The sequence below is a fragment of the Lissotriton helveticus genome, chromosome 6 (assembly GCF_964261635.1).
Source record: "Lissotriton helveticus chromosome 6, aLisHel1.1, whole genome shotgun sequence".
Classification (NCBI taxonomy): Eukaryota; Metazoa; Chordata; class Amphibia; order Caudata; family Salamandridae; genus Lissotriton; species Lissotriton helveticus.
The window spans coordinates 1102814346-1102841765 of record NC_136067.1 but is presented as its reverse complement, the minus strand read 5'-3'; the positions used below and the strand labels follow the sequence as shown (position 1 = coordinate 1102841765).

The 27420-nt window shown below is 42.7% G+C and overlaps 1 protein-coding gene across 1 annotated transcript in view; it reads right to left on the bottom strand.

The window, feature by feature from the left end:
• The window catches only part of LOC144761652 (two pore calcium channel protein 1-like), a 603295-nt gene that overhangs the window by 557239 nt on the left and 18636 nt on the right, over positions 1 to 27420 (bottom strand). The window contains exon 2 of the mRNA XM_078646942.1: positions 3745 to 3827. Coding sequence (XP_078503068.1) covers positions 3745 to 3827 — 83 coding nt within the window. The remainder of the gene's footprint in view (positions 1 to 3744; positions 3828 to 27420) is intronic.

Here is a 27420-nt window from a genome sequence, read left to right as displayed (position 1 = left end):
GCATGGACTTCGTTGTTCATGTACGTATTAACTAGGCCTTTTCAACTTGCGAGTGAACTGCAAGACGCTGACCCAGTCACCTGAAACTGACCCTTTGCGAAGCCAATTTCTCTAGCTGATCGTTGTCTGAAATTGCCAATCAATGTTCAGGATATCGTTAACTTTTAGTTTCTTGCACATATCTTATCCTATTCAGCATCTGAATTGTTCCTTTCCTTACGACTTTTCATTACATGGGTAGTGCTTTCAATTAAGTGTTTGTCCGGCTTGTGGAAATCGAATTTGGGACATTCCTAATAATTAACTTGTGGGTTGGTAGAATGTAAAGTGAGCTTTTTGGAATGTAATAATGTGTGTGAAAATGTATTTCATTGGTCAGAATTTGCCGCACTGGGTGTGCATTCGTAATTAATCGAAAACAGCATAAAAAGTGATGTCTTGCTCTACGAAAGTTGAGCAGTCTCCTGAGTTCTACACCGTGTTGTATTGCTTGGTTTACTGTTACTAGCTGCAGCTAATAAATTTGATCTCTGACGCCACCTAGAAGTATTCCGTGTCTCTGTATTCCAAGACAGGAGAATCCGAAGACTTCGGGTGTGTCCCTGGCACCGCTGGGTTCTAAGAAAACCCGGTTCTTCAAAATACAGTAAAACAATTTAGGAATCTTAAAGCAGTAGTCCAAACCTTGCCATTTTTTGTCAAAGGCACACAAGCATATCTATGAGGACATTCTAAATCGTTCCTATGCCCATTACTGTGGCATCTAAATGAAATGTGCAAATGCGCTAATGTACATTTCTACAAGACGGAAATTCCTTTCATATGCCTGAGCAACTATACATGTATATATACACATTTGAATGTTGTACATTTGACATCTGGGAAAGCCTTTTTGTTAGAGACTGTAGCACAAATAGAACCCCATGCTTTATTCCGAAACCATTTATTTGATGTGCGTCACTTTATAAAAGTGAAATCCCTTTCTTGATGTTTTTATTGCTTCGCCGTGTTTCTGCCTCAGTGTTGGGTGTGGTATTTTCTATTATTTGATAGGGCGAAGCAATACAGTGCAGTGAGATGTCCAGGTTCGCTTTTTTATGTTTCATAAAGGTGCCCGATGAAGGCTCAGGTAGCAACCAGACTTTTCCCCTATATTCCCTTGATATTACACTACTTAAGGGTTCTCAGTACTGACCTTTCACCTAGTTACAGTTATGCCTAAATGACATGGGGTTTTCGCTGAAAACTAGCCTAATTCATTATGCATAAGGATTTTTGGAATCACAGCAGGACTACCATCTCCTGTATAATAGCTATGTATGAGGGTCATTCCTTCCGTCATCCTAGTCCGACATGACACACAAAGATATATCCCCTGGGGGTACCACATTGGGTATATAAACATCATATATCTGCTGAGGCAGGAGAGGAGAAAAGGACTTCCATGCTGACAAACTGACGTGAGACACAGAGGTTCCTGCATGCAGACACTCCAGCCCACAGTGGTCTGAAATCCCTCGCGGGGTGTCCACCTCGAGAACAAGACAGGGTCCCATAGTCTCTCACTACAGGTAATGGGGTTGACTTTATCCTAGAGGGATTCTTGGCTTTACACCTCCATACATTCTAGGTAAACTTAGGTACATCTAGTCAGGGTTACATCATAGGAGTACTCTTTTAGTACTATCATGTATTTTATATACTTACTGTATTCATTGTTTTAGCACGATGGTAGAAATCTACCATCCTTTTACTCTGTTGGTGCTTCTAGTCATTTATATCTGTTTCTGTCTAATGGTCGTTTCAGCACACATATTTTACACTAGAATGACACTGGTTCAATAGATGCTTATTAAAAATGTCCCCACTGTTTATCCTGTCTATCTCTCTGAGACAAAGTGAGCATGAGTGACTGAGCAAAAAGTATTACACGGTTTCCAAGATCCCTGATGGGACAGAGTGGTCATGTTAGATAGTTGTCAAGAACTATTCTCTCCTTGGTAAGAGGGGATTCTAGTGGCACTGTGAGCTAACTGGTATACAGGCTAACATACCCAATGGGGGTGTCTAGAATCAGTCGGTACACCAACCCTGCAGTGTATGTTGTCTAAAGGCATAGATCCCAAATAGGTTTATACGACCTACACAACAGCTTGTTTTAAGTGCTTTTTGAACAGGCATGAGCCATGGGCAGTGTGGACATGAGGAACACTGATCTTGCCAGGAGTGAGTGCTTTCACTCCCAGTCACAGCACTACAGGGAGGAGAAATGCTCAGAGTGTGTACGAAACACAAACATGCATCCAATGTTTGAGGTTTTTCACAAACACTTGAAATGTGCAAAAAGAACACTTGGTAAATATATTAAAAGGAGAGGTGTGCAAGCCCTGGCTCTTATTTTCAGGTAACTGTACACATGTGATTAGGCAGAACGCATTAACAGTGCCAAAGAGCCTATGAATGAAGTTGGCTGACCAATTGAACCTTGCTGTCTATTGTGGTGGGCAGAACTAAATGTGAATAACGCTTGAGCAGGCCAATGGATGAGGGCGTATGACTGAAAGCCCTTGTAGATGCTTATCTATGTTTCTTATTATGAATATTCTGGAAAACAAGAGGCTGTCAAAACAGCTAAAGCGGTCTCTAGGCCAGATCTAAAAACAGTTTCTTGAATGTAAGCAATTGGAGGATACAAGTCATTGAAATAAAAAGGTAAAATAAACTGTGTTCCAGGGGAGAAACAAACACAAGAAGGAAAGTCATCAAATACGAAGCAAGCAAATTAATTTGCAAAGATAGCCAGCCAATCAAAAGCAATGGGAAAAGCCTACTGTAAGTATTGGTATGGTATAGGATAGATCTTTCAACAACCAACAGCTTAAGATGGCTGAAGATAAGACATGACAAGCATTGGCAAAGCCAATTGGCGCACCTTTGTAAGAGTTTTTTTTATTAGTGCTTTGCTTTACAGTACTGTGGGCGAATACTAAGTGTAGATCGTATGTACTACAGAAATGAGGGGACGTCGTAGCAGGTTGATGATAAAGCATATGTCTGACGGCGACTGGTGACCTACCTTATTAGTGGCTCCATACGGCTTTGATTTGAAGTGAGTGTTGTGGGGGATGAGGGGGTGGGGTAGTGGCTTCCTAGTAACAAAAAAGCAACAAAAAAATGCAACACTTTATGAAGTAATGGGAACCTTCCAAAACAGATGCTGAGCTCGGGCTGGGTTGAAAGCAACAAAACAATGTGGTGCTCCCAGAAATAGACAAAAATACAAGGATACAAGAAATAGGCTACTGCTCCAAGAGACGTAGCAATAAACACCAAAAGGGGGGACAAAAAACACACATTACCCAAATGCAAACAAGCTTTTGGAAAGGTTACATGAACAAACAAATCAAAATCGAGGAGTGGGCAGTAAGCCCATGGTGTAGAAACTGCACATCTCGAAGAGACCGCGCATGCGCTGCCTACGCGAGACCTAAACATGAATCGGTTACTGGAATTCCCTTGAAGGGTACACTAGCATACTTGCAGGTCAGTCTAGACTCCCAAAAGCCCCCAAACAATTGGTAAACAAGTCCCTTTATTCAAGAAGGGTATTTCTCAAGCATTAACAACTGGAATAGTCTGTCCATTTGCTTTATTTCTGAAAGTTGTTTCCTCGTGGAAATAGAGGCCAAATGGAAGTGAGCAAAAATATATGCTAAATATTACACTAACACTTTGATTTCTTACCTGATAGATTTTGGTGAGGTTTCAAATGGGATATTTCTATTGTACTGAGCATCATAAACGTAAGCTGCCGCTAGGAGGAGATCCTGTTAGGAAATATAAAAGCGTACAAAAACATTATCAGAACACATGAAAGTTCAAAGTCAGCAGTGATGAATACAGATTCTTCCCCATCAGTCTTGAAAATGACACAGCATGCATTCACACACACCAAGGACCTCATTCTGATGCCTGGGGGACTGCCACCGACAGACTATCTATGGCGGTCCACCCGATATCCAGGCCATCGGTCCCACTGCCGGATTAAAATACAGGCGGTTGGAGTGAATATGTCAGGGGGAGGAAGAGCGCCACCTTGATGTGCCAACAGTCAGACTCTAATCCCTACAATGGAGGTGGTGCCTGTGTAGGCACTGCTGTAGGAATTAGGATATCCCTTTCCAACTGTTTGTTCATGGCGGTCTCACCACCATGAAGAGCCAGACGGAAAGGGACTTTGGGGGCCTCAAGCAGGTCCTCCGTGGGACACTGCTTAGTGGCCTGGGGGAGAACATGTAGTGCCCTCCCACACATCCACGCACCATGTGCCAGGCACCACATGGTGCATGGATGTGCACAAAATGCTTTTTTCTAGTGTGGCTGGTGCTGCAACCCTTTTCCTGGGCCGCAGCACAAGCCGCAGTAGAACCAAGCATTAGCATAGCCAATGGGTCTCGCTTTTGGGACCTTATAAGTATTTAGTTATGTAGCACAATATCCTTGGTGCATCAACATCAACTGTTGCATAGCTAAACACTTATAAAGGTCCCAAAGGCAAGATCTATTGGCTATGCCAATGCTTGTTTTTCCTGGCGGCCAACCAAAGCCTAAGGAGGGCGAAACTAGACAGATGTAAGTATCAACCCGAACCTACAATGGAACCTTTCTAGTACTAGCCCAACCTCAAAAGGAGAGAAGGGGGAGGGGTGAAGAATCTGCAGAAGATAGATTATACACCATAAAAAGAGTAATCGGACACAGGGGATACTTCTTCCCTAGACACCTAATCTTAAGAAATTGTCTCAAAGCAGTGCAACAGGTGGCACTAAGAAGTGACAATCAGACAAGAAAATCATGCAAAACTGGCCAGGCAAATGAGTTACTGCTCCTCTCCTGAGAAGCCAGACAGTTGTCCTTGGCAAACACATGCCCGTAGTTCCCAAGTCAGCCTCGACATGTTTAGCTGTTTGAATCGTTGTCTTTTTACCGAGTGAGGAGAACATCAAGACCGGTCAAGGGGCATTGCAAGAAGAGCTTTGAGACGGTCTGTGGCAAGTTTGTAAGAAATACGGGTCGGTGTACCGGGTGATTAGCTCCATTTGGGGACAAGTTGTCTACACGATTCACAGCAGGCTGCCAGAAGCGGATGAGAAAAGCATATGGAATCTGTATTGCACCCACACAGCTCTGAAGCTAAATGGAGCTAAAAATTACACACATCGATTATAAAGGCCTGTTGAAAATACATGCTTTGATCAGAAACATTAACATTTAATTTCCATTAGGAGAAAAGACTTTTCGATATTAGAAATTATAATGTTTTCTAGGGATATAGATTGAAATAAAACTTTTTATTGCCCTTAAAGGAAAAAATATTTCTAATCTGACTTTCTGGATGTAAATTTTACGATATTCTTAACACCTTAAATAAAGATATCATATTTTTCTTGTGTCGTTCAAACAGTAGTTGATAGGGAAGAAAAGGCAAGAGTTTTAGGGTGGGCGGAGAAAACAGATAAACAGAGAAAGAAGAGTGTGTGTGCTTTAGACAGACAATGCCACTGAGAGCAAAAAAGACACGGGAGAGGATACAGAGATGGAGAGAGAAAGTGCGAGATAAAGAAAGGATGAGAACATGAGAAAGAGGAGAGGACTAGAGTGAGGGAGAGAGGCAGTGAAGGAAGGGGAGAGCGAGAAAAAAACGAGAGAGACTGAATGCGCGCAAGAGAGCGTACTCCCAGGGTGATGAAGAGTTATACTTCCGGAGTTTACAATTCCTCACCACACAGGGTAGATATACATCTCCTTGCTGCACTGTTTCTAGTCCATGATTGTACCCAGTGGTCGAAGTGGGGGAAAAAAAGTAGGGGAACTGTGGACGGAGACTCCGTGGGCAGGGATAACCCAAGGATTGGATCAGTGGGCGGAGTCAGAAGTGTGGCCAGAATGTGCCAAACATCCCAATTTTTAGTATTTGTTTGTCAGTCACAGCCTCACAGGAGCGGAAGCGCATCAGCGGCAGCAGACGACGCACAACGCAGAGCGAGTGAGCGGAAAGCTCGGAGGACGGGTGCACCACGTTTGCTCGCCCAAACAACAACATTTCCCAAGCTTTCTCAAACTCAGTAGAATACTGGGAGAAGTGGAGAAGTGCCGAAATTAAGAGCGTGAAGAGCGCCATGTGCGAGGCTCTGTCTTTGGTGCCGCGTGAGTTTGCGCCGGTACTGAAGCAAAGAGGGAAGTTTTGCACGCAGCTGTGAGCCCCCGCCCGTGACACGTGGTGGACCCGTTTTTGTTTGGCCAGGTGCGGGTGTCGGGGCTCTTGGAGTGCTTCTGCGGTGGAGCATTGTGAAACCCGCAGAGGAAGTATTTTCACCAGGAAAGACGCCGGTTTTAGGGGGTCTAGTGAGGTCTGGGCAGGCTGGAGTCAAAACTTGCCAAGACCTGCATCTTGCAAAGATTTATTTAGCACGCTCAGAAGAAACCATGGTCAGCCAGTCAACCAGTCGCCATTGTCTAACCCAGGGTGGTGTGGAGTGGAAAAACGATGGATTTGGGCCCAGATCTTTGGACTGGGTTGAATGTGTGACATTGATCCACATTCTGTCCATCATTGTTGTGTTTGCAATTACCGCTCTAAGTGTACTGGGGATGCTCAGACGTGAGTCCCAGGCACTCCACACCACTGGAATCAAGCTAGCCGGGCTGATGAGAGGTGTTACCTCGAAACCGGGCCGGTCCTCGGATGCTTGTTTCCGTTCTGGGAAGGACATGGCTTTTGTAGTTCGGACTGGACTGTTCCCATGGGGCACAGGGTCAGCGCTGATTTGCATATCGCCATTGTCTAACCCAGGGTGGTGTGGAGTGGAAAAACGATGGATTTTGGCCCAGATCTTTGGACTGGGTTGAATGTGTGACATTGATCCACATTCTGTCCATCATTGTTGTGTTTGCAGTCAACCAGTCAGCACACAGGAGAGGTAAGTGCTTTTTAAAAAAGAAAAACATTTTTTAAAACTCTTTCTTTTAATATTGGTTTTGAGTTTATCCCAGACCCGAGCTCGAGTATAAGTAGCTTAGGAAGCGCAAGAAGAGGCACGACGCAAAGTTCATACTGTGTTTGTGACCGGAAGGTTTTAAGGAGGAAATACTGTTGCCCGATAGCAAATGTTGTTTCAATTTGGAAAACCCACGGATTAGAAGTAGTATACAGTCATACAGTTTATACAAGGAGGAGTTTGGAATGGCGCCAAGAAAGGCGAAGCCGAGGAAAATATGCAAGGACCTATCGAACCAAATTGTTGAGCTCGAGGTGGCGTCAATTGAAGAAGGGCCTGAAGGGGGGCCCGAAGGGGTGCACGTTACAATCCCCGTGAAAAATTATAGTAGGGAGGTGAAGAAAATCACTAAAAAACCCTCCACAGTGCATAAACCGCAAGGCAGTGGGAAAGAAGGCGGCTTAGTCTCCAAATCAATAAAGGACTTTGTGGGGAAGCACTTCAAGAGGGCCACTTCACCGGGAAAAGGTCAAGCCCAAGAAAGCAATAAGGAGCCACAAAGCGCAGAGGAGGCCGCGGTGATTGTTGATTCCTCCTTTATTTAGAGTAACTTACGTCTTATTGACCCTCTCATGGAACCAATACTTTCATCTTCACCCCGGATCTTTTCCTAGTTAGGGGGTGAGGACGAGGCATTGGTAGGGAATGGGTCCAAAGGCACGGGGGCCCACATTAATTTGTCAAATTCTGCGTCAAGAACTTCGTTCCACAGAAGTATGGATGCAGGAAACCAAAGCCCCAAGCTCATAGACTCATTAAATGAAATACTACAGAATGGTACGCTGGGCTTGGACATTACGACATCATCTTCAGCCTCCATGCTGAACATTATGTTGATGCTACCAAAATGTTGCAAGGGCTGCTAGAAGTTTCAGTGTTAAATAATACCCTGTTAAAAAAATCATGAAATACAATTTACAAATATAACAGAAGAACTACAGGGGATAAGGGGGCAAATTCCAACAATGATTAGACCAGTACAAGACACCATAATAGAAGGCCATACTGAGAGGATTGCAGGAGCCACAGTGGAGGGTGGAACCCAGCATGAGGTGAATATCTCCAAATGGCCAATGTTGGTAAGGAGGCGGGGAGAGTTCTCTTGGCCAAAAAAACAACCTTTTAGGTACCCTCAGAAAAGGCCACCGCGTATATATATAGCAGAAAGAAGGCCCCTATAAAAGGGGAGGGTAATGAATTGAAGACTAGAGCACGAAATCAGGATGCTGGAACGCTGCAAAATGATAAAAGGGAAAGAAGGCAAATAAAGAGGCAACCCGGTTCTGTAGAAGCTGTCGCAGAAGGGAAAATTACACCCGTCAATCACACCCGTAAATCTTGTAGGGAGGCGAAGTGTTTAACAAACAATAGAAATAACTTAAGTGAGAAAGCACCACCGAGAAGTTTAGCAGTCGGAGTAGTTGGTGGAAGTAGAGGGAATACACTTCCTAGAAAGAACGAATGGCAGGGAAGAGGCGAGTAGGACGAAAAAAAAACAGCTAAGAGCAATAAGAACAAACTGTGGATATACTTTAAACCTACAGTCCAAGAGGTTGGGAGGAACAAACAAAGGAAGATAGTACCTTTAAATCAATCCCAACTCTTATTTTCCTTTGCAAAATGTCCAAGTTTAAAAGAAATTGGTACAAAGGATTTGAGACAGATAGGGTTTAGTAGGAATAATCAAGGTGTAGAATATACAAAGGTCCAAGTCTACTCAGGACTTGTTAAGGCTGCAATTCAGAAAGCTGAGAAGGAGAAACTAAAAGAGGGTGTAAGGATAATTTCTGAAGTAGAAATTGAAGAAGGGAAACAGCGAGAGGGAGGGTTCTTGAGATGCCATGCAGGTTTGGGGGAACGACAGGTGAAGTTGGTAGTAGGGAAGTGTGGGGAGAAGGCAAACCTTACCATAGCAGTGGGAATTTGGAGGCCTATAAAAATTGTGGCAGTTGGGGTCGGGATAATAGTACCCTAAGTTCAAGCTCATGGGGACTGAATGAGTCAGGATGTCTTAGTGAAATCGATTATGACACCGAGTTGCCGCATAGCCTGAGATTAATTTCATGGAATATAAACGGGTTGGGAGGCCAAATGAAGGTGGATACTTTAAACCACGTGGCAAAGTATGCTGATATCATCTGCTTGCAGGAGACATGGCTATGCGGTAACACCCCAGTAGTCGAAGGGTTTGTTCAATTTCACAAAACAGCTAGGAAGCTGAAAAATGTGGACGCCCTTCGGGTGGCTTTAGGACTCCTGCCTCAACCAGGCAAGCGAAAGAGGTAAAGTTAATTAGCACATTGTGTAAATGGTTGTTCGTTTGTAAGGCATCTTACCCATGTATTGATGGAATTGGGGACCACTTGATTCTTATAAATGTTTATATCCAATGGGGTTCTCAAAAAGAATATGATACAGAAATGGGGCGCTTCAAAAAGGATATAATTAAATTAAATTAAATGTATGGAAAAGACACAATGGTGATAATGGGTGACTTTAATCATAAATTAAACTATGGAAAATTGGATCACTGGTTTGAGGAGATCTTGAGCTCCTATAATATAGCGTCAGCAACATTTCCCATGTGTTTATCCACTATTCAGGATGATGCATTAGGGAAGTTTCTGGGTTCTATGGGATTAATATGTCTTAATGGTAGGATTGTCCAAGACCCGCTAGCTTCACAGACTTTTAGAGTAGGCAATCAACAGTGCCCTATTGATTATATTTTTATTCAGGCCTGGAACTATGGAATGGTGAAAAAGTTCCGGATAATTAAGCGCAGTGACAGTGATCATAACGCGCTGTACTGTGAATATTCAAGGGGGCCAACAAGGCCATGTGAAAGAGTGATTGCCCAAAATGTGGAATATCCAAAGCGCCTGACTAAAAAATTGACGGAAGAATATGTTGAGAAATTAGTAAGCTTTCAACATAAATTAAAGATGGATAGAGTAGAAGGTCACCAGGTAGCATGGTACGTGGAAAAAATAGCTCATGCAGTGCAATGTCTTAGAGTGTACTTAAATGATAAGAAACAGGTCAAGGTAAAGCCTCATTATAACATTAGAAGGGCCAGATGGTTTAACCTAGCATGTCAGAATAAAAAAAGGGCCATTAGGAGAATAGAGCGATGGCAGAGGATATGTTATGACTTATGATTATGGGAATCTAGACATCCTTCTTAAATTGAAGAAAGAATATAAATCATTAGTAAGGAAGCAGAAAGGGATTTTTAACGAAAAATGTTGGGCCGACCTTCTAGAGACAATAGAAAACAAAAATATAAAAGGGTTCTGGCGGTTGATACAGGATGCCGCAGGGAGGACCTCCGAAAATATGAGCTGTGTTGTGGAAGAGGCGGCATGGATAAATTATTTAGGTAACTTATATAAAGCCAGTAGGATCCAGGGAATAAGAAAGGAACAACCAAGTTGGACAACATGTGTAGAAGTGCTAAAGCCAGCTTTCAATGTAGAGAAAGTAAAAGAAACAATTATGAAGTTGAATTTATCGCGGGCAGCAGGGCCCGATAACCTCACCGCCATCCTAATTAAAACCCATATAGATTGGTGGGCAGGTTTCTTATCTCATATGTTTTGGCCATCATAGATACAGGTGGTATCCCCAAGTCTTCGAGAGGGGCCATAATCAGACCCTTATATAAAAAGGGTGAAAGAAAGGACCCAAGTAATTATAGATTAATCAATCTATTGGACATCGGAGAAAAGGTATTCTCAAGAATAATCCTTGGTAGATTAAAGGAGTGAGTGAAGCAGCGGTCGATAGTCCCAATAGAGCAGGGAGGTTTTAAGGAAGGACACGCCACCGTTGATCACTGCTTTGCCCTGTGGGCTGTGGCGAGGAAGTCCATGGAGCAGCAGGGCAAGTTATACTGCTGCTTCGTGGACTTTCCCGCAGCTTTTGATCTGGTGGATAGGGAGTGTCTGTGGGAGGCCCAGAGAAAATACGAGGTTCCTGCAGACCTTTTGTTGGCAAGTCAGGAGTTGCACAGCCAAAATTGGGCGCAGATAATCAAAGATACTTCTGGTGGTCTAACACCTGCAATAGCGATAATAACGGATTGAGGCAAGGTTGTGTTTTGGCTCCGCTTCTTTTTGCAATATTCTTAGCAGATTTGCCTTTTATTTTGGGGTCTGCCAGAGGTGCAAGCCCAAAGGTAAATGGAAGGCATTTGTCCTGTTTGCTGTATGCCGACGATTTAGTCATATTGGAACAAACCGAGGTGGGTCTACAAAGGAAGCTGAATATATTTAGGGAATACTGTACGGCAAAGCAACTTACAATAAACATGGACAAAACAAAAATTCTGTGTTTCGGGAAGAGAAATTTGAAGTTTAATTGGTATCTGGGCCAAACAAAACTAGATATTGTAAATGAATACAAAAACCTCGGGCTATGGTTTACGAATTCCCTTTAGTGGGGCATGCACTTGGAGGCACAGAAAGTAAAAGCACACATAGCGGTAGGTGGGCTGAAAAGATTTAATCTCAGTTATGATGACATGTCCCATAAACCTCTTTTGACGGCCTACAAAGCAATGATTCCTCCGCAACTCCAATATGGTTCAGAAATCTTATGTATTGATTGTAAAAGTTCTTGGGATAAAGACGAAGGTAAATGCTTAAAATCTCTACTGTCTCTCCCCTGTTCGGCAATGATCCAGGCAATTAGACTGGAACTAGGCCTGACTGCGTGGAACATTCAGGTGCAATTAAGATTATGGAATTGTTTGGGTCTTGGGGAGGTCACAAAGGTGTCTCAGTGGTGCATGAAAGAGATTCAATCTAGTGAGCAAAAGTGGGCCAAAGCCACAAGATGCAAACTTCAGACCATTTGTGACCACCTCAATGTGGAAATAGATCCGAAGACACTGCAAATCAATGTAACAAAGAGTGTACTTAAAATGTAGGCTAAAGAACTGTCGCGAGCAACAGACAGAGTATTTGAGTAAGAAAGATTCTGTAGAATTTATGAGTAACAGCTGGGAGAAAGATATAAGCTATCCCTACTTAGACACACTACCGAATCGTTGGTTAAGAACAAATGTACTAAGAATTAGAATCGGTATAAACCCTGCCATAATCAATAGTGCGATAAAATCTGCCCTAATTCAAAATGATGGCAAATGTATGTGTAATATAGGATTGAAATGTAACATTTTACACATTTTATTGGAATGCCGGAAATTTTTACATTTACGTAAATTACTACTTCGTCCGATTTTTTTAAAGTATGATGTTTGGGTACGTTCACAAGTATGGGAGCTTCTCGCTGATATGGAACATCTAGACATTCCGATAGCCATTGGGAAATTTATGCAGGGTGTTTATAGATACTCTGGTCCTACCGAGGCTTAAGAGAAGCGAGGTGCCTCACAATCCAAAATGAAATTAGTGGTTTTAAAATTGGTAGGAAGGAAGTTTTAAGGAAATTTAGATTTTATCTGTTTAAGGAAGTGATTTTGTAATGTGTAGACTTTTTAAATTATAATGTATGTGCTGTGGTTTAAAAACCAAATGGTTTAAATAAACTTTATTGTGACTTGACTATTTGTTTGGCATTTCACCGACCAGTTACAGCTTATTGTGTTATTTAATTCAACCAATGGATACACTTGATTATTTAAGGTTTAATAGGAGTTATTGGCATTTAAATACATTCACAAAGTAGAATATATTTCCAATCACACAATGTCCCAAATACGCTTAAAAGTGGAATCACAAGCCATTTGTCTCCAAGCCATGCAGTTTGTCTCATTAGCACTTCTCCTCCCTTCTTCCACAAGAGCAGTTCAAACATGAATGGCAAAATACCCTAGTTTGCAAATGTTTTCTGTATAATTATGGCTCTGCCATGTTTGTCACATAATACATCATCCACTGCTTAATCTTGCAGTTTTAACTAATTATTTTTGTAGCTAAAACGGATAGAAAGTTACTAAAAAACGTGACTTGAGTTGCTGCAAAGAGGACGGCCCTTTGCAGAGGTTGACTAATCCCCTTTCTCACTGCTGCATTTGTATGTTCTACTGATACTAATGAGGCAGATTATTTGCAGAGACTTAATATGTGTAAAAATGTCTAACTAATAAGAAAATATATTGCATTACGCTGCAGCCTTTTTTTTTGTTGCATAATATATTCAACACTGCAACATCATTTTGTCCCCCATCGCTGTATAATTCCAGTGGCTCCAGAGCAGGTAGCACATGTTAAAAGTGCTTGTGCATGAAGCAGAGTGGGAAGTTTGCAAACTTAGTTTGGTGTGTGTGCAAATCCTGCATTGCCAGTCTTTGGTGAGTTGCAGCTACTACTGCTGAAACAAGGCCAATGGAGGTACCAATGGGTGAGCAGACTGGTCTCAATGGCAGGGCCAGCTTTAGTGCTGGTGGCGCCCTGTGCAACAATGTTTGTGTGCCCAAAGATCACCTACGCCTCGGACACTACACAGAGAAATATTTATACGTGTGTAAATCACTGTATAGGAAATGTTACATAAGACAAAGGACTACAAGGTGTAGAAGCCACATGACAACCATACTAGTAGGCAGTATCGTTTAATAGCTCACTGTTCTATGCTAGGATTTTAACTTATAAACTGAAAGTAACAAAAGGATCTCTCTGACACAAGCAGTAACCTACTAACCTAGTTAACATTATGTGCATTGTGTGATCTGCATAGTAAATGTTCTTTGCAGTAGGCACATTAACCCTCTGTGCCAGCTTTCCAGGAGGCAACCCTTCCGCTAGATAAAACTCCGATTTCTCTCTAGGAAGAACATTATTCACAGTAGTTATCATGACATTTTTATTGTTGCTGAAAGTTGCTGGAGGCCAAGAAAGAGGCAGCAAGTTTTTTTTAAACCATAATATACTTGCAAACACAACGCACCCAACCAAAATAGGTACCCAGTTAGGTCACACTGTTCGCACTGCCCCAACCTGCTCAAGGTTCATGTGACCTCAGTGACAGAGTCACAGTGACTCCATCACTGTTGCTCTAGGGTGTGCTTGGTCGTACGCTTGTCCGCAAGGCTGGAGGTGAACTTCAGTATGGATTGTGGTGAACAGGCCTTCAAGGTTAACCCACACTTGCCACTGCAAAGGTCCACCTGCTGGTGCTAAGACACCTGGGCTTCTAAGGTCTAGTGGGGCCTTCTAAGGTCTAGCATGTGAATGTGCTTCCTCAGGACAGTGGTCGGGGGGACTAGTCATGAAGGCTGATCCTGGCTCCCCGGTTCCAAGTTAGACAGCTCTGGCCATAGTGCCACATCCTCTACCCACTGAACACCATACTGCCCTACTGAGAAAAACTCACACTGCCTTCAGCTACAACCCAATTGTGCCCCGCTATAAACACCAGGATGCGACTTAATTCAAATTATGCACTTGATAAGAGTAATTGCCTGGAGAAAAGTAAAGGCAAACACTCAAAGAGTACAGGATTAAGTAAAGCATGTGAAATGTAAGCTTACCTTAACGATCTCTAACTCACTATTCAGAAATCAGCTAGTGGTTTTATCTGAAAAGTTAGGGACATGACTACAGGGCCCTGAAGGGAACCATTTCAATGTCCATTGCTTATATCCTTAATAAACATAAACAGTATAGTTTAAAAAGACCACATCCATAAACACAAAGGTACACATTTTGTTTTCCAATTCACCCATCAACCAGGTATTGCAATACATCCAGGAATGGTGCACTTCGCCACCTGGGGACAACAATGCTGTTCAAAGAAAGACGAAAAAAGAAAAGTAGCGCTTCACTGCAAAGTCTGTAAAGTGAGGCTGATGAGTTTGGATGTGAATAAAAACCAATCTAGCCACTTTACAACCACTCTGTCTTGCTTTATTTAGTTATGTATTTATTTTTCATATATAAAACCTTTTATTTCTCTCCATCCCGAGGCTGCACTTTGGAATGGAAAAATGTCAGAAAAAGGGCATTTACCGCAAGAGTGTTTGTTTTCTTTTTTGGATCCATTTCACAGGGAAGCAACTAAATGAAAGAAGGAAAGAGAGGTTGTGAACCGTTTCTTCAAGTCACGGTTTTCAGTAAGTGAGGAGAAAAACAGAAAGAGAGGGAATAATAGGAAGATGGGGAGGGGTCAGCTGGAAGCACAGAAAAGAAGAGGACACTGTCCGTGTCTTCTATGTGCAGTAAGTAAGAGACAGAGACCTTTTCCTTCTCTGCCCGTCCCCGATCGTCCACAAAAGCAACCACGCTCACACGTGTTGCCCCCTGCACCCCTCCGAAGTATTCTCGAGCCTCATTGCGTTATAACCTTAAGAAAAGACACAAGGATCTGGGTTAAATCCATCATTCTTTTGCTCACCACACCACTCCAGTTTGGACACAGCCATATGCAAATCAGTCTTCACCATGTTCCTTGTGAGAACAGTCCAGCCCGAACTACCAAGCCAGGTCCTCCCTGGACCGGAAACAAGCATCCTGGGACCGGTTTCAGGACATCACCCTTCATCAGCCAGGTTACCTTGAAGCCAGTGGTGTAGTGAGCATAGGGCCCATGACTGGGCATACCCTTCCCATTTAGGGTGACATATGCATGAGAAACAATTGATGGACGGAATTCTGGACAATGCAAACATTCACGTCCAGTCACAAGGATCTGGGTTAAATCCATCATTCATTTGCTCACCACACCACCACAGTTTTGACTCAGCCATATACAAATCAATGTTGACCCTGTTCCTTGTGGGAAGCAAACACCAGGAGATGATGGAAGAAGCGCTGAAACTTTCCAGACACTCACACCCAGTCACAGGTCTGGGTTGAATCCATCATCATTCTTTCGCTCACTTCGCCACCTCAGTTCAGACCCAGCTATAGGCAAATCAGTCTTGACCCTGTGCCTCATGGGAACAGTCCAGCCCGAACTGCCTAGCCAGGTCTTCCCTGAACCGGAAACAAGCATCCTGGGACCAGTTTCTGGGTAACACCCTTCATCAGCCCGGCTAGCTTGAATACATTGGCAAAGCGCAAGGGACCCACGTCTGGGCATACCCTGCCATATTAGTGCGAACAAAGCAAACACAAGGAGATGATGGAAGGAGCGCTGAAACTTTTCAGACACTCACACCCAGTCACAGATCTGGGTTGTATCCATCATCATTCTTTAGCTCACTTCGCCACCTCAGTTCAGACCCAGCTATAGGCAAATCAGTCTTGACCCTGTGCCTCATGGGACCAGTCCAGCCCGATCTGCCAAGCCAGGTCCTCCCTGGACCAGAAACAAGCATCCTGGGCCCAGTTTCAGGGCATCACCCTTCATCAGCCAGGCTAGCTTGAATCCAGTGGTGTAGTGAGCACGGGACGCACGACTGGGCATACCCTTCCAACTTAGGGTGACATATGCAGAAGAAACAATCGATGGACTGAATGCTGGACAATGCAAACATTCACCTCCAGTCACAAGGATCTGGGTTAAATCCATCATTCTTTTGTTCACCACAACACCCCAGTTTGGACCCAGCCATATGCAAATCAGTCTTGACCCTTTTTCCTTGAGGGAACAGTCCAGCCCGAACTGCCAATCCAGGTCCTCCCGGAACCGGAAACAAGCATCCTGGGACAAGTTTCAGGGCATCACCCTTCATCACATTTATTACCAAATCAACATTTCTTTGCTCCCTCTCTAAATCTGCACCCTTTGATGGACTTGATGGAATTCAGAAAACTAAGAGTAGGCTAAACATGTTTCACATTTCATGCAGATCCTTCAAATATTGTACAAGTTATTTTCAAATAAAAAATATTTTGATGCCCCCTCCATTTAACTTTGCCCTACCATTAGACTGTCAAAAAGCCTTAAATACCGGCACTTGGTGTAACGTACTAACTGCTTGCCACATTTGGTTCAGGTTCAAGAAATAGCACTAACGTTATAAGGAAATGAAAATGTTAGTGCCCCCCGTGGAGTGGCTCGTTATTGGACAAACCAATAGAAAACTAGACCTTGCCACGCTTCTGACAAATTTTGTGCAGATTCATCCCAGTGCTAATGTTATTAGTAAATGAAGACCTTTTCACCCCCTTTTTAACCGCCCCTTTCGCAGAAGGATCTGCATGAACCTAAAAATGTCATGGGTAGGCTAAATGTGCTGCGTCTCTGCCAAATTTCAAGCTGATCTATCAAACAGTGTCAAAGTTACTAGTAAAACAAATATATGTTGTCTCCACCCACACTTTAACCTCCCTCATTGGAAATGCTTGAAACATGAAACACCTGCACTGTGCATGACATGCTAACAGCCTGACACATTTGATGCAGGCTCAAAGTCCCTTGATGGATTGGCAAAAGAGTTACCATAGAAAAAGAAAACTGATCTAAGCTTCTGCCAGGTTTGTTTACACAGTGCAAGCGGTATTAGCAAATTAACACTTGTAGCCCCTATTTTTTTAACTACCTTCCCCCATTAGATCTGCACAAATTTGAAAATGCAAAGAATAATCCCAACAAGTGTTTGCCAAATTTCATTCATATGAGTCAAACGGTGATAAAGTTATCACCAAATCGACAAATGGATTTCCAAGTGACAAGATATACAAACGTATTAATACTTTCAAGACCAACAAGCATCTTTATCAAACAATAACAGCTCAAAAACTGAAGGGATGTACACCAAACCACGAAAGCATGATTTCTAAGTAAAGTTCTACTTTTATGGCAAGTACGGTGTAAATCCATTCAGTAGTTCTTGCTTAGCTGTTAGTAAAAATTCCTATTGAATTAGAATCAAAAAACCCATGTTTTGTGACTCCATCTTTAAATTAATGATCCTCTCCATAGGAGTGCAGGAACATTTGCATGCTAGGGCTTACCTGCCAATGCTAAGCAATTGAAAAATATGGTGCAAATGTGTCCATTTGGACCAAATTTATAGGTATATCAAAAACACCTCGTCAATGGCTTCCACCCTTTCACCAGGCCAAAGCGCACCAGCGTTGCTGAAAGCCATTAAACGAAAGCAACAGCTAGATCACTGCTTACGCGGACTACCCTCAAGTGCAAGAGCCTGACCACAGGCCAGCTGGTACACAGAGGAACTCAGGTTGAAGAAACGCCACTCCAAGCAACTAAAGCGCTAATGGAGAACAAGTTAAAACATCACAGATAAATCATTTTCAAATCAGCTGAAAATGATATCAGCTGTTATGGAACATAAAGTGTGCAGCTTTTGCCGATCATATCAATGGCAGCACTAACTGCAGCAAGGAAATCTTTACCATCATCAAACATTTCACAGCACCACCTGCAATATCACCCCCTCACAAGACCTTTGTAACAAGTGCTCTGACTTTTTCTGTAACAAAATCACCTCCATATACAGCAAGTTTGACCCTCAACCGAACCCTGTCACCATTACAACTCAACTTCCCAACACAGCTGAAGAATGAACTCTGACCTTTTAGCCAGACGTCACCACTATCAAAATCATTGCTACAATAAAGACCATCCACTCGGGGGCTCCATCTGACCCTTGGCCCCACCATGCCTTCACCAAAGGATGTATACCGATCAGTGAAGCACTAACATTCCACCAGTAACACCTTCATCTACTCAGCCACATTCCCAGACACCTGGAAATATGCCACCATCCTTACTCTGCTGAAGAAACAATCCACTGACTCAGCCACACTTTCAAACTACAGACCCATCTCCCTCCTACCATACCCAGCAAAGGTCTTAGAGAAACTAATCAACTGACACCTCATCGACTATCTCGAAATCCACCAGCTCCTCGACTCCACACAGTCTAGATTCAGGTTTAACCACAGTACAGAAACAACACGCATGGCCACCACAGATGACAGACACATGATCCTTGACAGAGGAAACACAGCAGCTCACATTCTCCTGGCCACTATGCCCCATTTGACATGGTCGCGTACTCCATCCTCAACAGGTACCTGCACATGATTGACATCTAAGGACCTGCTTTCCACTGGATCTGCTCCTTCTTAATGTATAAAAACACAAGGCGTTAGTCTGTCACCTTACTCCTTGGAAACCCGCAAACCCATTTGGGGATTCATCACTCAGCCCCACCCTCTGCAAAGCATACATGATTCCTCTGGCCGACGTCATCTGTGCACACAACATCAACATTCTCTCCTATGCAGATGACATGCAACTCATAATATCCCTTTTGGACAAGAGCCCCAAAAAACAAAACAGGTTCACCACCTGCATGACAAAAGTCGCTAACTGGATGAAAGCTAACTGTCTGAAGCTCAACACCGACACAACAGAAGTAGTGATCTTCGACAAGAACACCTCTGCATGGGACTCCAAGTGCTTGTCGGCAGAGCTCAGACCATCACCCACACCCAGAACCCATGCTATGAACCTCAGAATAATCATTGACAGCAAACTGGACATGACTGGACAACTCAAAGACGTCACTGCATTATGCTTCCACACCCTGAAGATGCGGAGGAAAATCTTAAAATGGCTTTCAGGCAACACTAGAAAAAAGGTTACTCACGCCCTAGTCACCAGCAAGTTGGACAATGAGAACACCCTCTAGGTCAGAATCACCAAGAACTCACTACAAGACTACAAACAATCCAGAGCTTGCCAGCCAGACTCATCCTTAACCTTCCATATAGAACTTGTATCACACCACATCTCAGGGAACTACACTGGTTCCCGATACACAAATGCACTCACTTTAAACTCCTCACACACATTCAAGGCACTACACAACTCAGGCCCTGCCTACCTGAACAGTTGCATCTCCTTCCACCAACCACCCATACGCCTCAGCCTTCAGGACTCCCTCTCACACACATCTCATGCACACACAGAATCAGATCAGGAGGACATGCTTACCCTTACATCACTCCTAAAGAGTAGAAGGACCCCCACCCCACATCAGAGCCTCCTTCTCTCTTCTCGAATTCCACAAGAAGCTTTTAAATTAACCAACCTACCATAGGCAGGGCTAGGCATACACGCCTGCTCAGTGCCAGGATACCCTAGCAGGTGATCGCGCATGCTATAAATACCAGTGACAAAATGAAGTTGGACCATAACTACTAAGGGGAAACTCCTTAATTGTATGTTATAAAACCTAAGTGATTCTTACGATAGTTCCATTATCTTAAAATCTATGACCTTTCTCAAATTGGTGTTTTGTGAGATCAGGCTTATGGACCGAAGCACACTTGGGTTGCTAACGATAAGCAGCATAGTTGCCTTGTGACCACTACATTTAAATTAACTGGAGCCTTATTATCAACACATGAGATGGCACAAACCCACATGGGTTGCCAATGATAAGGACTATAGATGCCCTTGGGACCATTATATTTAAATCATATGGTTATAGGAGCTACAATTAACTGTGTACCATATTGCGTTTGTGCTTGATTACAATTAATTCATGCCGGTCACATGGAAATTTAGTTTCCAAGTTGGAGAATAATGTAACAAAATTAATGAGCACTTTGGTTATACTGGATTATTTACTTATATAAAAACTGAAGTATGTTTGCATTGCTTCATGTTTAAGGAATTCTATCCTGCTGCCCTTTGAGGCTCCAAAATTATCTTGCGCACAGGAAAGATGGTACTATCATTATACCAATGTTTACACTGACACTTAAGTACGCAGGCACAGTAGTCAGTACCACAGGTGATATACATTGCGTTATATTCCTTAATTTCCCAGTTGGCAACATCTCGGACTCTCGATTTCTGCTCTTCTCCATACTTTGCATGATCCACACTAACCACAAGGGTCTTTAGCAGTTGTAAATGACAGTGTACTACTATGTCACTAAGTGCTTTGGATTTTCCTGAATGTGATTCTGTTTTGTTTAACAACTATCTTCTAGACTTCATGATTCTCAGCCCAACATATTTTCTCAGAACCTGTCTTTGCGAGGTATTTCAGTGTGGGGGCTGACACTCGCAAAACACATGATCTCACATATTGTTAGAGAGAATGAAGACATATAACCTTGTGCAGAAAGCGGTGGCCACCCTCAGGTAGTGTTCTATATGTTTCAGTGCTTAGGGGCTCATTACCATGGCGGGCGGACCCGAGCCCGCATGCCATTGTTACAATGTGTGGGACTGCCCGCCAGACATGTGGCGGTCCCACTACTGCACTTAGGATGCACCCGCTATACTGATGGGCGCATCCAGGGCCTTTAACATTGCGGACGGTGCTAGTGGCTGCAGCACCGTAAGCAATGTTAAAATGCCATGCATTGGATTTCCCTGCACTACGTGTCAGGCAGTGCAGGGAAATGTTGGGGGGTACCATGGGTTCACTCCCCAGTGCAGCACCACCTCCCCCACAACAATGGGGGCCCGCTACGGGTCCCCAAATCCCTTTCTGCCCGTCTTTTCGCAGTGGTATGACTGGCGCGAATAGACAGGCAGAAAGGGATAGCCTAATCAGGCACCGCCGCAATGCTGGTCAATCTTTTGGTTCTGCCAGGCGGGCAGAAACGGACCGCCTTGCGGAACGTGGCGGACGGTCTTTGCGTACGCCACGCATCCCTGAGGTTTCAGCCTGCCATCGTAATCTGGCCGGAGAAAACTGATGTCAGATGGTGGAAGGACCGTCCTTCGGCCATCATAATGAGCCCCTTAATTTGTAAAGCAATAAGTGCAAAGGCCCTCGTCAGGAGGCCACTGCAGCTTGCACCACCCATTATCCCTTCCAGCACTGTCAATGAGAGAACCAACTACTGACCTTTACACTCGTATAGGTGTTACAATTCAGACTATTCCATGACTCAAAAGTTAAAAGAATGGCTTGGGCATCAAGTATTTGTGATTTTAATGTATATTTTAATAATAAACAACTGTGGCAGACTCATATAAGTGCCGGTATTGACAAATATGAGCTGGCCCCTAGCACTGGAAACCACGGGCTCAAATTAAGCACTGCCTTACATTTGATTTTGATTACACTGAGCGCGGTCAAGACACTTACTACTAGCAGAGCCGGGGTTAACCACTTTTTATACTATTTCAAAGATATACAAGTCAGACTGTGAGGAAGAAGAACGTAAATAAAATTAGTCACACTATCTCACTATTTGCCGGTACACAGTGAAAAGTGATTGACCCTAAGAAACTCCCAGAATAAGGATGAATCTATCTCTTTATTGGGAAAGTTTCATACAATTTTGTAATCTGCACTCGACGCAATTGCTCCATATACAAGGGTCTGTAATTAATCCACATTTACCAGCTATAAAAACAAGCATTTGCAATGCAACAGGTCCCATATTTACACGAGTTTAAGCTATTGGCATTGTAAATGACAATGCCCATTATTTTCGTTTTTTAAAACATAAATAAAATGCATTGTCATTTATAATGCCAATAGCTTAGACTTGCGTAAATGTGAGACATATTGCATTGCAAACTCAAACTCAAACTCAAACTCAAAGATGCTTTATTCGGTTTGTAAAAGAAATACAACCATATAGCAGCATACACACAAGAGAATTTTTAACACAATACTAAATTAAGCTATCTCAAAAATAATCTTGCATAATAGCACTCATGTTAAAAACATTTTAACAATATTAAAAATGCATAGTCATAGGATCAACAAATTTGGCTAAAAACTTAACAATCCTACGACCTTTGAATATGTGCAAATAAACAATTTAAAGTGCTAAGTATTATCTCAAGATTAGTATATGTGCAAATTAACAATTCTAAAGTGCATATCCAATTAGCAGCACCTAAACTAACTATTGGATTAAAATAATAATGAATAAACTGCAGGTAATAAGACAATCCTACACAAGAAAAATATTGGTAGCAGCAATTAGTCCAACAACAATATATGTGCAAAATGCAATTATATGATTCAGCAGCATCAAATTCAAAGTGCACCATGGTTTTGTGCAAAATACAAATACGTAGTTCAGCAGCATCAAGTTTAAAGTGCATAGTACAATTAACAACTAACAAAATTCATACAATAATTGATTTTCTTACAGAGATGCATTTTAAAATATAAGTAGCCACATAAAAGCATACATCTGAAGACTCTAGATTAAATACTAGTGACATTGCTGTTTGTAGATGATGCGTATTATATTTTAAAAAGATGGGTTTCATGTAATATTTCCTTAAAAAAGTATAAAAAGTACAAGATAGTATAAAGTGACATGTGCTCTGCTTTGATTTACCATCACATGGGCATACACAAGTTCCAGGTTTTTTGGGCACAGGAAAAGCCACAAGATGATGCACAATTCCTAGGCGGAGACGGGTTAAAACGAAACGGTGGGATGGAATACTAACTGTTACAAGATAAGTTTGAAAGCCAACATTAATATTATAGCGTTGATAAAAAATGAATGTGCTCTGTTTAGTATATTTTTCCAGCCTGGTCTCTTCAGCATATTTCATAAACGAGACCTTCAACTCCCGTTTGGATAAAATAGGGTCCATTGTTAAATCATTATAAATGTCCAGTCCATATAAAGTTTTATACCAATAATGTATATGCTTCAGCCAAGGAATGTTCGATCGGCAATCAAGTTTAATACAATCTGTTATTACGTCCTGTGTGAACCTGGTTTCCTCCTTTACCCATATTGAGCGCCACAGGGATAGAGGACGAAGGGCAATTAGATCATTGATGTAGTACATATCTAATTCCTTGTGTATTAACTCTGTTGAAGCCATAACTGGAGCACAAATTAATCTTTTTAAAAACGCATTCTCCCTCACCTGGATAGATTTAGTACACTGTGCATCATACCCCCATACTCCAGCCCCATAGATAGCAGAGGAGATGCATCTAGCATTAAAAAGGGTTAACATTTCACGAATTCTGCGATCCCCCAGTTTCGCTGCGAATCTGAAAATACAGTTTGTATTCCGGGCCATTTTGAAAAGGACGCTATTTTGTTCATTTGTCCATTTCCCATTACCCGAAAAATTGATTCCTAAATAGCAAAAACTATTAACAGATTCTAATTTATCTCCATCTAAGAAAAAAGGTTTGTGTTTTCTAGGTTTCTTACCACAAACCATGGTGACGGTCTTCCCTTTGTTGATTTTCAAATTCCTGTTCTTAATAAAAATTTGAAATTGGTCAATTAGTTGTTGTAGACCATTCTGTGTCCTAGAAAGGAGGACCGTATCGTCCGCATATAAAAGGACAGGGACGGGGTTACCATTTATAGTTGGAACATCTGTATTATTTGCATTTGCATTGCAAATGGTTACGTTTAAAACTGAGCGCTGCGCTGCTTCAAGGACACCGTGCTCGGTTTCTTTTTTTTAACTTTAACGCTGAGCGCGGTGTCCTTGAAGCGGGCGCCGCGCTCAGTTTTAAAGTAAAAAACACAAACAAACAAAAAAACAAACGGAGCGCTGTGTCCCTGAGGCGGGCACCGTGCTCACTATGAAAGTAAATGAAAAAATAATTAAACAGAGCGCGTTGTCCCAGAAGTGGACGCGGCGCTCAACATGAATGTTGAATATAAATAAATTAATAAACTGAGCGCGTGTGTCCCTAAAGCGGGCACCGCGCTCATTATACAAATACATAAAAATAGCATCCACTATTGTCCCCATAAGTGCCCATAAACAAAAGAGTGCTGACCCCCTACATAAAGCCAACCGTGTACTGTGCCAAGTAAAAGGTCCAGTCATTCTGGGCAGTAAAATGGCGAAAAGGCAGCAACAAGGAGGGACTAACAAGCCTCATAATGAATCGGAAGCCAGCATTTACCAATGACAATGACGCCAGCCAATTAAAAATATGGGAGGAGAGTGGCTGAGGCTTCCACAGCATACTCTACTACAGCATGCCTCGCAGAGCGAGCAGCGCGTGCACGCTGCTGCTAAGTTCGACCTGAAAATGGTACACCCAGGGATGAAGAAAGAGAAATAATGTTTCAGAAGTTTGGAAAAGAAATGGGGGGAAAGGTTAAGTCTCCCATTGCAAAGTTTATTTTATAAAGCAGATGAGTAAATACAATTATTTAACTAGAGCAACTAAAATCGTATTACAGCAAATATTTACAGTCAGCACCGAATTCATCAAAATAACTTTTCAAAACTTCAGAACCCATGCAAAATGCAGTGGTCTGCTCTCTAGCCCTACAAAATAAACATCTATACATGGTTTCTAGAAAAGGTGGAGAACATAAGGAATGAATGTGTTACTGTTCCACGGCCGAAGTTAACAATACGTCTGCCAAGGTGGAAACCGGTGAAACAGCTCCGTTTGACGTCTTCCAACTGATACCAGTTTCTGATTTTTGAGGTGTTGTCAGCAAAGACTATTCTGACAGGATTGCCGGCTGACAGTTGCCCTGTAACTCTCTTTTCTGTTATGGACAATGTAGCATCTTTGTGCAATGTCCTGAATAGCATACCCCATAAAACTACTTGAAATAGCTATGACGTTAAGGCTATAGAATTCTACAGAGAAAAACAACCTGTTGGGTAATTTCCAGGCAGGGTTCTGACCTAGAAAGGGCACTGAGGTAGTGATGATACCAAGTTGATAAACTGAGACTGAATACAGATGGAGGTAGTGTCAGTGCTCTGACTGTACTCAAACTTTCTGCAGCATTGGACACGGTTATCCAGTAAGTGGTCTTACAGCAAGCGGTTCTCAGATCTTTCGATCCACGTAAAACCTCTCAATAGTATCAAACTCTTCTTGAGGGTAAAACCTAATCAGTAAAACTGGCCTCCTTAAATTCCGAGACGAAACCAAGTGCCTGGTGTGTGCCACAGGGACCCCTATTTTACACACAACTATTTTATTATTTTCTACAAACCTTGCTCATCTGCCATGCATTGATACACATGAATACACTATTTTGTTATATGCACATAGACGAAACTCGGCAACTTTTTAGTCTGCAAAAACATAACCATGAAATTGCTACATGCATGTGTCATGCACTTGAGGTAGTATGTGTCTGGATGGGTAAAAAACTTCTGAAGTCGACTCCCTCAAACACAAAAATGATGTCAATGTCTAATTAGCCCAAATAATGGGGCAAGCATAAAGCCTACTTTTATTGGCACCTGGCACTTTGGTTATACTTGATTATGTACTTATACAAAAACTGGAGTAAGTTTGCATTGCATCTTGTTTTTTAAGGAAACCTACCCCACTGCTCCTATATCGCCCTTGGATGCTCCAAACTTCTGTGCACAGAAAAGATGGTACTACCAGTAGACCAAGGTTTACAAGGACACTTAAGAACACAATCACTGTAGTCAGTACAACAGGCGGGAGATACATTGTGCTATATTTCTTAATTTCCTAGTTGGCAAAATCTATGGTTCTCGATTCCTGCGGTCTTACATCCTTTGCATGATCCATATTTGTGAAATCCTAGTGATGGAACAAACAACGTGTCTTTAGCGGTTGCAAATGGCGGTCTACTACTATGTCACTTACTGCTTTGGATTTCCTGAAGGTGAACAGTTTTGTTTAACAACTATCTTGTAGACGTCATGATTCTCAGCCAACATATTTTTCCATAACTGGTCTTTGTACGGGTATTTCAGTATGTGGGCTGACGGGGTGGTGAGGAATTTAGGAACTTTAACCAAGAGGCGGCGGCAGTCTCAAAGTCCTGCTCAAATCACCATAGAATTCTCAGAAGATTATTCCCATTCTATCATGCATGATTAGAGTAGCAGTGCTCACTGCATTCACTCCCTCCTGCATTTACTTAGGGAATGAATTCAATCTACTTGAGCTTGCCTGAGAAGAGCAGTGATGCTACAAGCATACAAAATCCAGAAGGCAGATTTTCAGAACTGACCACATATATGGCATTCCACAGCAATTACACTGGATGCCTAAACAAAAGAGAATACCTTCTGAAGCTGCATGTATCATGCAGAGTGTTAGAAGGGGAGATCTCAGAGGGCCAGGTTGTGCTCACCGCGACACCCCCAATACCCACCTCTTCCCCAGAACTTGCCGAGTCTTGATTGTGAGGTCCTCACCGGGGAGGACTTCGGGTCTAGGATCGCACACACGGAGCTCACACCACACTATGAACAGACACCACACCGTTGGATTCTAATAACCAGTTCTTTATATAAGTAATAGACGAAGGAAGCACTCTTATATACACGGTGGTCGAGGGACCATAAAGTCCTGGAGGATTCAGGAAGGGGTAAGCGGGTCAGTCTTTTAGTCTCTGGGTCAGTACGAGGCGTACCCTACGCACAGCTCTCAATCCTCGAGCTGGGGGATACGGGATGATGGTCGTACTGGCTGCCTCACCTCCGTCGAGTCGGCTTGGTCGTGACGGTGGTCTCGATGGTCCAGCCGGACCAGAGT